The sequence below is a fragment of the Acanthopagrus latus genome, chromosome 1 (genome assembly GCF_904848185.1).
Source record: "Acanthopagrus latus isolate v.2019 chromosome 1, fAcaLat1.1, whole genome shotgun sequence".
NCBI classification, from domain to species: Eukaryota; Metazoa; Chordata; class Actinopteri; order Spariformes; family Sparidae; genus Acanthopagrus; species Acanthopagrus latus.
The window spans coordinates 29,656,036-29,668,714 of NC_051039.1; the positions used below are offsets into that span (position 1 = coordinate 29,656,036).

At 40.7% G+C, this 12,679-nt stretch overlaps 1 protein-coding gene across 1 annotated transcript in view; it reads right to left on the reverse strand.

Moving 5' to 3' along the window:
- Window positions 1-12,679, reverse strand: part of sorcs3 (sortilin related VPS10 domain containing receptor 3) — a 238,433-nt gene that overhangs the window by 11,272 nt on the left and 214,482 nt on the right. The window contains exons 21-24 of the mRNA XM_037115465.1: window positions 11,256-11,379; window positions 10,646-10,758; window positions 1,767-1,898; window positions 1,529-1,628 (exon numbers count right to left, since the gene is read on the reverse strand). Of these exons, the coding sequence (XP_036971360.1) occupies window positions 1,529-1,628; window positions 1,767-1,898; window positions 10,646-10,758; window positions 11,256-11,379 (469 nt within the window). The remainder of the gene's footprint in view (window positions 1-1,528; window positions 1,629-1,766; window positions 1,899-10,645; window positions 10,759-11,255; window positions 11,380-12,679) is intronic.

Genomic DNA, 12,679 nt, shown 5'->3' on the forward strand with positions numbered 1-12,679 from the left:
CCATGTATGTCTTGAAGTCTACATGTAAAAGTTTGTTTCTCCTTCCTTGAAGTAATGGTCTAAGGACAAGTTATGGCACACATTGTACAGATTATAAATTATCCTGAGGGGGATGTGATTTGGGACTTGGCTTTCTAAATGAAACTCACATTTTGACTGACAGTGTATGAATATGTGTGTGAATGCGTGAATTTGACAAGTGTTGTAAAAATCGCTTTGAGCTGTCAGCAGATTGGAAAAGTGCTATATAAATGCAACTCCATTTAACACACAAATTAAAATCCACCATTTTCCTGTCTGAACATTCACATCAACAACTCTGCCTCTGAAACCATGCTTATTGGCCAGTAAATTAATTTCAATGTTGATTATGAGTGGTAGCGTGAAATTGCTGTTTCTATATCTGGGCAAAGAAGGTGACAGAAGTAGGTCATTCATACATTTGAGGAGGATTTGAAATGGTTAAATGCACTTACATTTCACACAAGAACCCAAACAAACAAAGTAGGTATTATGATTATTGTCTCGTATGCGGTTTTGCTCATAAGATCACCTAAAATGTGTCTAATTATTTTGAAGCATGCATTCATGGCTGTCATTGCAGGGAAATCAGATTGCAGTTGCCAATGTTATTGTGCAGCTCCCGAAACCTTTCAGCTCATAGTCGGTGACGCGTATGCTGTTGACCTTTCTCAAGCAGCTTGAAGGCTTTTTAGACCTTTTCTTGGGAGGTGAAATATGAAGAGGGATCCAGCGGGGTATACCTCCGATGTCATTAGAGTGCAGCACACCACAGAACGTCACAGAGCAGCACATGCCAGGCTGTTAATACCTGGCACTTTGAGCTACAGACAACTCGTGGCTGTGTGTCTCCTGAGGCCGTGTGCCTAATGAAACCAGCCATGCAATCAGCACACTGGAGTTTTCCACTCCAGGCTTTTTTTTTATTTACAATCACTGTACCTCCATGAATCCAGAATTGATTTGATACTTATAATAGCAATTTAGTTTTTGGCAGGGGTGTATTTAGAATTTCTCATATGTCAGCCAGCCTTCCCTTTTCCAGCAGCTAAGAACTAAACAGTGCCGTTGACTCTTCAAGCTTTTCTGATTTCTGCTTCTGCCCTTAAATCGTACAGTGCTCTTTCTCAAGGACTAAATAATCAACATAATTATACTCAGTGTAACAGTAATTTTGTGGTTGGATGGCCATAAAAGAAATAGAACAGATGTTCAGCTTTTGATGGTGGGCATAAAAGATCCCTCATCTCAAGGAGCGCCACTTAAAATCACACCCCATCCATACTCCCCTGTGCTCTCCTGCCTGGGATGGAGGCAGACTGACAGGAATTTTAATTGGTGGACCAAAGAAAAGATCTTGGTGTCAAAACATGGTTATTACAGTTCTTTTTCTTGCCACTTCAAAATGAAAAGTAGAGAATGCTAGGGTATTATTAAATTACAAGTTAATGTTACGGTTGATAACTTAATGACAATACTGAAAGCAGTGGGAGCAAATGTTTCTTACCTAGTGTTAGCTGTGTGTTGTACACGATCACCCTCACACCAGGCTTGAGCTCAAACTCCACCAAATTTTGGTTCAGCGCGCTGACAATTTTATCCGATACCTGTTGACCACATACAACACTGTGTTTTATACTTGAAGAGCAGTTGCATTAAACATTTGTTTAGTATCAAGGAATCTATTTGATAGGCTTCCAACAACAACAACGACATATGAAATCCTGCAAAAAAGTCGGCCACACCTGCACTAGCTCCTCCTCACTCTTTTTCTTGCCCTCTGATTGGTTCTTGTGAGGTAACAGAAAGAGCTCAGCAGCTGTTGGAACACCTGGGAACACGGCTACCAAGAGCTGCTCCTCCGGGAAGTCCGACACCTGTGATAACGCAGAAATAAGATTTATTAGCTATCACACTGCGACAGTGATTATTTTTTTCAACAGTGAAAAACATGTTGTGTTTTCTGAAATCATGCAAACACAACAATTCAATCAGCCAACTGTCAGGGAATGGATGATTTTAAAAATATAACGTAAAGAACAGTATGTCCTTTAGTTGTGGAGCGACAAGGTCAGAGCCTGGTCACTCCTCACACATAAGCACCAGACAGACAAGCATATAGGTCGACTATGAAAGCATCTGATTACAACTATACATATACTGTAGGTTAGACAGCGGCCGCCAGGGGCTATAGTAATTTGCATCAATGAAGCAAAGGAGGACGTCAGGTGAAGTAGTATGAAGAGCAAAAAAGTCCAAATATGTAGAAAGTTGTGATGGACGGTCACGTAGTCTTTACTAAGTCATTCAGGTATGAGGATGTGTTGGAAGCCTGAGCTCACCACAGGAGTGATGATAATGACTTCCCTGCTCCAGGAACGTGTACCGGAATACACTGTTGTGGGCAAATATGTGGCAGTGAGATGAGTATGACATGCGGGTGTATTAAAGTTAACTGAACTAGCTCTTAGGCTTCACTTTAATGTGTGTGGTTGTTGTTGTCACTTCCCCACCATGACACAAGAGTAGTTAGTTGTGAACTTTCTTACGTATTGAATAACATCTGTTACCAAACATGTATCATGGTAAGGCAAAGCAAGACAAACTAAACTCAGTGTGCTTTACATTAAAATGCAAATGCTACATATATACTCTATGTGTTAAAAATAGCAGGAGTCAATATAATGTTCCGTGAAAGGTTACTTTTTAATCTCCAGAGGGATCTTAATTATGTACTCAAACTCTCAGTTAAGATATAATTGCCTGCCTGTGAGTCCCTGCTGGGGGCTAAGTAGTTGTATACACTCAGCACTTAAGCTGAAGAAGCAGCAATTGAGATGTTGGTGAGCATCTTGAGTAGAGATTTTTTCACTAAAGGTTTTGAAGCTTTCATGTTGTGCGTGTCTCACTATGTGCAGTCTTACTTTTCATTTTTCTAACGGAGAAGGGAATATTTTCTGGTGTGTGGTGAATTTTAAACAGACTTGGAAAATATAGCAAGATCATTTTTGAAAAAAAAAAAAAAGTTGAAATATGGCATTTGTTTAAGATGTTTCAAAGATTCAGTCGTAGTTAGAGAGAGATTGTGTCATTTTCAGTTGTTTTTATGGTTTGGAGGAGATCTGCTATATTTCACTTCTTGAATCCACTAATGTAGCAATTCAGCTGTATCAACTCCAAGTCCACATGCCAGTAATAGGAAACATTCTTAAGGAACATCTCCTGGATGATTGCCGTGTTATGCAACTCTGATAATAAACCAAACTTCCCTTCCTAGTTCTGGATGATCAAAACTTATGTTTGGCCGGTGCCTGCAGTTTAACCTCCGTGAATACAATGTAGAACCAAGCTGCTGAGCATCTGGTGGTGCTGCCATGTCATGGGACCCGATAGATATATGAAAGCACAGCCAAAGTCCAGCTGCAGGGTACTTTGTGCATCCATTTTGGGTTGGAAAAATCTTTGTCAGCTCAGCCGTTTTGGCTTTGGGTCCAGTACAATCACAAACTGTTTTTTCTTCGCTTATGAATACATTTCAGAGACACATGGTTCTCAAAGGACAGGGATGTATGCAAAGGTCACAATAACTTTATGTTAATGTCCAGACTGCCTTTTAGCGTAGACCTAGTTTATTGGAAACAAACAAAAGGTTAGATCAAACAAATGTCCCTGTTTTTGTTTGCAGGATAACATTATTTAGACCTTCACTCTTAACCAGTTAATATGTACAAGCAGGAGAGGCAGTGCCTGGCTGGTGATCACTCTTCATTTCATAGCCTGTGATGTTTTTATGTTTTTTTTTTTTTTTTTTTCAGTGGCCTGGGCAGACAATGGAGTGGGTTTAGCCAAAGCACATCAATTATCAAGCACAGAAATCACTATTTGAGTACCACAGTAGTGGACAAATGATAACCATGGACATGACTTGCATTGAGAGAAGGGGCAGCCGAGAGAGAGATAAAATGAATAGGATAACAGAGGAGGCAATAGCCCCTGAACAAAAAAATCAATATGCTTTTAACATGTTTGTTCGCATTGCAATCAGTCATTAGTTCAAAAAGCTGGCTGGCTGCTTCGGAGTATTCTCTTTTGATGCTTTGCAAATGTACTGCTGGTTACAAAAAAAAACAAAACAGATGAGAATGGCAAGCAGAAAGACAGGTGAGACACTCACAGATGAAGATGAGGTTACATGCTGCAGGGAGGCCTCACCAAATTTGGTTTCACGCAAAGATTCCATAGTGCAATAATGTAGCAGTTTATTTGAAGAAGCACTTTTTGAAGATGGAAAGCTCTAGAGCTACTCAGGAGTAATATCACATGCCTGAAAGCTGTTGCACCTGTACAGATACCATACATACTGTATTATTGCATGCATGCAGTTTTACTTTAATGTATTCTAGTTTAAATTTGAGACTGATAAACACTTTTTGGGGAATTCTGTATGATGTATATACATGTACAGCACCCCCTCATCTAAAAAAAAAAAAATCCAGTGTTAATGCTTAATTCATCTACAGTCATTGAGCTAAATGTTAGCATCTCCATGCCGACATGGGTAAATAACAGTGTTTTATGTTATGTATAACTCTTACAATGGTCATCATCTCAGTTCAGCATGTTTGCATGCTGTCATTTGCATATTAGCATACACAAAGAATACCTGTGGCTGATGGGAATGGTAATCATTTTTAAGGTATCTGGTCACAAACCAACGAGACTGACTGTCCGAGCAGCTACAGCTGGATTCTTCTGCTCCAGCTTCACAAAAACTTGTGACACAGACTGAACTGAATGCAGTGAGTGACTCATTGGCAAATAACCGGGGAGAGCAGGTGCCTGTCCGCCATGCAGAAAGACATTTTCTAAATACATGGATGGAGTGTGCTAAAATGAATGCCGAGCTCTAAAGGGGGAAGAAAAAAAAGTAACTCAATAGTGATTCAGTTACTAATGCAGTAACCAGTAACTATAACTAATTACTTTTTAAAAGTAACGTGCACTGCATACAGTGACAACATTCATACCTACGGACAATAACCGATTGACCCATTAACCTAGCCCCCATGTAGTTTGACTATGAGAGGAAGCTGGAGTACCTGGAGAGCAAACATGGGGAGAACATGCAAAGTCTGCACAGAAGGGTTTTGCCTCAGCCACGTCTCGAGGGCAGGACCCTCCCTCGTGTTGTGTTGTCTCACATGTTTGTCTCAGTCAAAAAGCTGCACTTGAAAACACTGCAAATACAACACTCGAGGGCCAACTAGCTTGCATGTTCTGCCCCTGTGTGAAAAAAAAACAAAACAAAAAATAAAAAAATAAACTCCGTTCCAGCAGGTGGTGGTAGTCCTTGTCAGTTATTTAAAAAAGGAAACCAGGAGACTTAGGACTGTGGATACACAAACAACACATTTTCCCACCATTCAGTTACAAATCTATTTGTAAGAGACTATGTCTGATAAAAAGTTGATGGCACGGGTGAAGAGACAGGGTGAAAAGTACAGAGAAACTGAGCTAAATGGCTGAAATCATGGATAACACAGCAACAGAGGCATTCCTTTTCTTTTTCTGGTTCTCTGCTTGTGCACAGATTGGCTTCACAGCCCATGAATAGCCGATTAGAGGGATTTCTCTCACCAAAGTGCTTCCCTGTCGCTACTGCATGCACGATCAGCCAAAAAGCTGCCGACAAGGGCCGACTAATGCCAACGGTGTGGGACACACGGCGACAGTTAAGGCCGTGGATGCACACTGATGACCACGACATTTATTGTTAGGCAGCAACCTCTAGTGGCTGCAGTAATCATTATAGCAGCAAAGAAGGAAGTGAGGAGAAGATGAATGCAGGAGGTCAAGTATACCACTGTTCGTGTCCAGTGGGAAACCAAAAGTTGATGGTGAGCGTTTTCACTTACTGTGGTAGTGAAGTTACCTCATGTACATGACGTAACATAACTTCATAAATTCAGATTGAGTTTCATGTGAGGGAAATCTCTCAAACCCAATATGCATTCTAGTCATTTGAGACTACGTTAATTATCAACACTATAATTGCTGAATTGAAACAGAGTGAAAAGATGAAAATACCACATTACTGTGCATGATTTGCCTTGCAACCATTGGATGAGAAGACACTGTGGTGCCTTTGGGGAAGTAATAAGGAGATGATAGTTTGATAGCCTGCATTAACCTTCAAGGAAAACTTTGGTGGTGGGGGGGGGGGGATAGAGTGAGTGAAATGAAATAACCTCCTCTACTGAGTGTCCAAGACCAGAGGAGGCAATGAAACAGATGTGAGCCTAGGTGAAGAGTGCAAGGCATGACTTGGAAATTCAGCAACGGAGCTATACAGCACGGCACCTCAGTTAAATGGACCTTGACTTTAATTGCAAGTGGTCCTCTCTCTCATCTCCTGTTTTATTGCTGGGGAGTTGTTTACTATGGTGGAAAGCCATTGGTTTTGGACTGGCCTCTGTCTCAAGCAAGACTTCTCAACCATAACAAAACAAAGCAATAGCCCTCCCTGTCTCCACTTGCACAATAAGTTTGTCTGGAAATGAACTTTTTGTCGGCTCCAGCCCCATAAACACATCCACAGCCCTTTCAGATGGGAAGTGGATGATTTCTCTTGCAGCATAATGTGGAAAGATGAAGACAAACAAGTAACACAGCAGGCACAATCCACAAGTGTAATGTGATAAACAATAAAACAAATGCATCTCAGAAGCTGTAACCACTTCACCCTCTGTTCCATTTTGATACTTCACTTCAAGGGAGGCTCTGAGAGGATGCTCTTTGTAATCCAAGTTCTTTGACCACTGGTAGAACTGTCTAATGTGGATCATAGCAGGAGTGAGACTCTTGCATGTACCTGCTCACGCAACCTGAGCAAAATATAAGTACACTGGGGTTTCTCATTAATATATGAGGCGTCCTCATTCAGAAATGATCAATAAAGGTATGTGGGATAAAAAACGATTCGGACCAGAATCAAGATTTTTCTTTTCTATCATGTTGAATCAAATCACAATTCTAATTTCTGATTATTGCAAACAATAGTTTAGCAATAGCAGAGTTTGATGTCAGAGCCATGAACATAGAGCGGTCAAGTGCAGGTGGTCATATGATGGAGGAGTAAAGTAGTTGAACAAGGCAGCTTTTGTATGTTTTATTATACTCAGATTGTGGCCCTGCGGCCAAATTTAAAGTGACCCATGGCTTGTTACTAGTTCTCTTCTACAGGATGTAATAATTAGTAACTAATGATCTGCTTTGTGTTGGCTTATGCAATTAAACAAATGTTCAAATCTGTCCTGGAACAATAGTCAGGTTCCTATATGAACAGGTTTGGTTTGCTGTAATCATTCCTCCGTTTGATGCTGGTCCTGAAAAGATATGTTCTTGAATCCGTTCCAGTGTAAGTGATGGGGACAACCTTGTTCTGTTTAAAAATAGATTCCAAATTGTATCTGAAGCTCTTTGTGCTACCGTCACTACACTGCTGCTCAGCAAGGAAAGACTGTATGGGTGAACACAAAGGGGAGACTCGGTGTTAAAAAAAACACTCTTACATTTGAAGATATTGACCTGATTTGAATAAGGGCAAAGCCACACTACGCAATCCATGCCCAAGCGCGTTTGACACCCCCAGTCCAGTTCGTTTGACTAGTGTGAGCGCGCCGTACACTTTATTGGCCTTGGAACGGTTGGAGGACGTGTGCTTCAGCACGGTACGGCTGTTCATGCATGAGCACAGGCCCGGGTGCACAACGTGGACATGAAGCATAATCGTGTATTACGCTGAACCAATTCTTGAGAATTTGGATAAAACAGAGAAGAAATTTACATTAATATATCAACAGCACTGGAGGACAGATGTAAATATATTAATGTAAAACAAAAACATCTGACTGTGTTGACTCAGACCTGAGGGTCCGGACATATAGCAGAAGGTGGTGACTGAGTCCTAATTACAGACAGTCCCAAATATTTCACCACTCAAGTCAATGTTTCAGACATTTATTATGTGACAATGTGATGCTACAGATACATTGTTTTCTTGCACATTTTGTCTGTTCTGATGCCCTTCATCATGGCATGTCCTTATATGGACTCTATGACTTGACACGTGCTGGTTTATTCATGATTTCATAAAGGATTTTAGTAATTTGTATCATCAGGGTTTAGATTAGATAAAGTTAAATAAAGTTTCATTACATTACAATTTGTATTTTTTCTTCATAAATAAATGTATATTTTTTACACTAATTTGTTTTCATAGTTGTTCTATAATTCTGTTTGTAGAATTGACACACTTGTTTTTGCTGCAGAGCTGTGCTGTTTTCTAACAGTTTGGACTTTTGCCAGTTAATGTGATGGCACATGTGGCCAGTGAGAGTCAACAGAGCTACAGTCAGTGTGTTCGTAAAAGAGGCACTCAGCCAGTGAGAACAGGAGGGGAAATTACAGCAATCAGTGACTCTTTCAACACATATATGGACACAGATGACACACTTGATAATGTGAAACCACACGTTTAATTGCACCATGTACTACAATGCACCACATAAGGGAAACGTGAATTTCCAAATGTCATACTCTCCAGACATATGGTAGATTTGTATGATGCTATTTTGTTGGCAAATAACTGCCAGAAGATTATGGATAGGTACTCCACCTTGTGTCCTCTAGCAGACCATACTTCTTACTTTGCTTTGGGCGATATCAAACCTGCTCTAGCCTGTGCTCGCTCACACTGTGTTGAACTTTCTGAAAGCTCTAAACACCATGAATAACAATTGCCTTTCCTGAACAATATACTTTTTGCAGTTTTGAATTTAACATTTTAGAAAATAGAACAGGGGCTAGGACTGAGCAATTTCACTGACAGTGTGAAATGAAACTAAACTGTATATTGTCTTTGAGTTTGGATTTCATCACATCCTGATATGCCCTGAGTAAGCGTTGTCTTTTCCTGGTTTTAAAGGTTGCATTACAGTCAAGTGATGGCATTTTCTGAACCAACCAGACTGGTCTACTTGTTCTAATACTTGTCTTTACCCATTTAGTCATTATATGCATATTACGATGATGAACATTTGTCAAAAGTCTATCACCAGTACCATTTATAGTTCAAGCAAATTGTCACAATACCAAAATCGATGCCTTTTTTTTCTGTCACTTCTCAGCTGTTTTCCTGTGTGTTTCTCTGTGTTCTCCCTGCTTCCTCTGCGTCTCCTCCCCCCTCGTCTGTCTCTGTGTCTCCTGGGCTTGGCTACCTGATCTGGCACATGGCTCATCTCCGCATCTGTCTGCAATCTTTATCATCATCTCCCCGCTAAAGCCGCGCTGTTTCATGTCAGAGTCGGGACATTCTTTTGACCTCGCCGCCATGAAGTCACGTGGTTCATGGAGCGCTCAGCAGTTCCAGACAACTTGCTGCAGCTACATTATCATTTAGCTGAGGGCAGGCTTCTTTTTTCAGATTTGTGATTGCAGAAGGTATTTTTTTTACTAAATTTACAAATGACATACACTGACTAGAGCCATCTAGTTACTGTATAAGTGGAACATTTTGTCCTGAACTCGGTAGAGTGCAAAGTAAATGCACAGTTACTTTAGTCCTGTTTCTTCTCCTTTCTACTCCAGTTCATGTCAGAGGCATTCTGAGGCCATATCACCAAACTCTGATAGAGACCATAGTCTAGAAATACTAATATTTATAATTTTGTTCCTTTTTTCATTTCCCAAACATATTCATGGATTACTGGAATAAAGGCTTTTAAAGTAGATTTGAGCCCAGCCCACTCTACAAGAGACTGTGGTTCCTGCATCAATCACCCTGTAGATTAAATTTAAGAGTGAAATCTACACCCTCCATGGAGTGAGTCGCAAAACTAGTGTGGTTGCTTAAACTGATTCGGTCTAAATAATTTTGCAGAAACTGGTTCCTTCTGTTCTTGAGGAATAAAGTCTCTCACAAAAGTCTCATTTCATTAGCAAATTATTCAACTTTGATTTACATTACAGTCCAGGAAAAGGGAAATCAATAGGCTCTAAAGCATGGGCCTAAGCCTGGGTTACCTGGGTTATTCATGAAATCTTCTCCCATTTAAAATATTCCTCAACAGCACCCGCACGCAGCTCGAACACTCGGTATGTTGGTAAGATGGCTGAGCGCACAGCGCAACCGAATGCAGCGTGTTATTCATGAGCTGTGAATGGGGAGCTGAGTGGCACTTAATGATGGCTAAGCTTCCCACACACACTGAGAGCACTTGCACCCCACCTACATTCAAGCAGGCTATCGCACACACACAGACATGTGCGTCAGACACAGTGGCTGCTATTGTCACTCGTAGGTCCTTTACAAGACCTTGTGCTTGAGGTGCCGAGAGAGTTTTATCGGTGACTTTAAATAATAAGGAATGAAGGCTCATGAATCCATCACAGGATGGACTGAGGGTGTTCACTTGCCGCACCGATGAGCCCAGAGTACTGGGCCGCAAAGGTAATAGGAGTACAGGAAATAATTGTGAAATATCAGGAAAGTAAAGGAGCTGAAGATGGATAAAAGGATGGAAGGAAGAGAGCAGGAAGGACAAAGAAAATGAAAATCACTCACTTGGAGCAGAGCCTTCTTAATTACTCTCCCCACATCCTGTCTCCATTCGGGTATGTCAGGGTTGAACTCGTCCAGATTAGGGGAGAAAGATAAAAGTAGCGATTTGAAGAACTCTGTCGAGGAGAGTCAGGAGAGAATCAGCCATTAATTCACTCGGATCCGGGGGCATTATTCTCAGTGAGCAGTGCCAACTGTCATTTTGCTCAAGTTGAGTTTCAGGTAGTTAACACTTGATGAAAAGAAGAGGGTTTTTCATATCACCTGCACTTCCCTTTAGCTAAATGTACCAGATGCACTTGTAGATAATTAGAAAATGCCAGAGCTTTACGCCGGCCCATCTACTGGTAATAACTCATTGCACTTTTACAGATACTTGCTGCTGAATCACTTCATTTCAAATGAAGATGTATTCTTTAGAGGTTTTAACAGTAATGTGATCTATTTTACTCAAGGAGGAGATGTTTCATTTCAGGAAGAATTTACACGCTGCAGATTCCAAATGACATCTGACTTTTTAAAGTCTGCATTTGGTGAATGTATTAAAAAACTGACGATTGGCAGTCAAACAGATTTATAAATGTCATTGACACAATTAGAAATCAATACTGACCTTTGACTGCTATGGTCTTTGTATCCTGCAATATGGTGTTGGCTGCAGCCACTTGGACTGTGATGGTGTGCATTCCCTCAGTGGGGAAGGTGTAAGAGATACTCCCATCCAGCGTTATCACTGGCTGCAAGCACAAGAGAGACTTACTATTAAATCACTCACTTAAAGACGTGGCACCATTCGTTTCCAGTACACCGTGCTTCATGCAACAAACATTTTCAAAAGCTGTGATTTGCTTGAGAGCAATAATATGAAGTTTAGTAAAAAGCCCTTTACCCCTACAGTCGTTTCTGAGTGCCCTCATGCCCCTCAGCACAGAGTTACAATGGGATGTAGTTGAAATCCCTTATAAATTAGGACAACCCTTCAAAACCCTTACACGGCATCAGTGGTCGTCGATGGTGTTTACGTGAAAGGATGCCATCAGACATTTCCAATATGCTGTCTTCAGCTGATTTCTTTTACATTACTGTGGCAATCCTGGTATTATCACAGTGCCATCGGCCATTTATCTGATGGAGATGGAGAGTCATGGATGCATGCAGTTCATTCACAACTGCACTCCATCAGTCCAAGGCATCAAATAACACATAATACTGCTTTATTACCTGGCCACTAACATCGTCAACCTGTGCTCCCACCTCCCAGTCTGCACTGATATTAGAAGGGCTGTACCAAGAGAAGCAACCTCACTGCTGGACTTCATTTTAATACTTTAACTGAAATTCATCAAAATGTGGGCCATGGACAAATTAGCTCCGATTGTTTAATGATTGCTAAATTAGCAATTCAGCTACCTAGACATGAGCATACTGGTAGCTGTTGATTTATGCTTGTTATGAAGAAAAAGACCAAATTGCATTTAAATGACAGTGTTCCCACAAGAATCAATCACATCTTTTATAAAGCAAGATTTATAACAGAAGCTTTTCGGTTTTTGACGAAAAAAAAAAACAAAACAAAAAACAAAATGAAACAGAAATGGCTTTCCCATCTATCTGCATTGTGTTAACCGTTTATTGACAGTTTGCATGCTAACATGTCAAACTGAGGTGGTGGACGTGTTAATCATCAGCCTCACAGAACTACTAGCTGGCTGTAGACTCATTAGGTGCTTTCAGACAACCAGTGGAGGTGTTGCTAAGGTTGGCAGCAGCTGTGAGGAAACTGGCTGCATCAGAGATTATGATAATTAAACTTTTTTCAACCCGCTGTTTTAAACTTCAGTCAGGGAGACAATAGGAGATGATTTTGCTGCAACCTGAGTTGTGAGAATTACACACCTCCACTCCAGCAGACAAATCAATGCAAAGAAACAGAGTGTGGGAGCAGCGTCAGTGTCAAAGTAGGCTTATCCTGTCTGGGACAATAAACAACATTTAATAGTTGCTATATTGATCATGTGGTGTTGCTAACCATTTTGT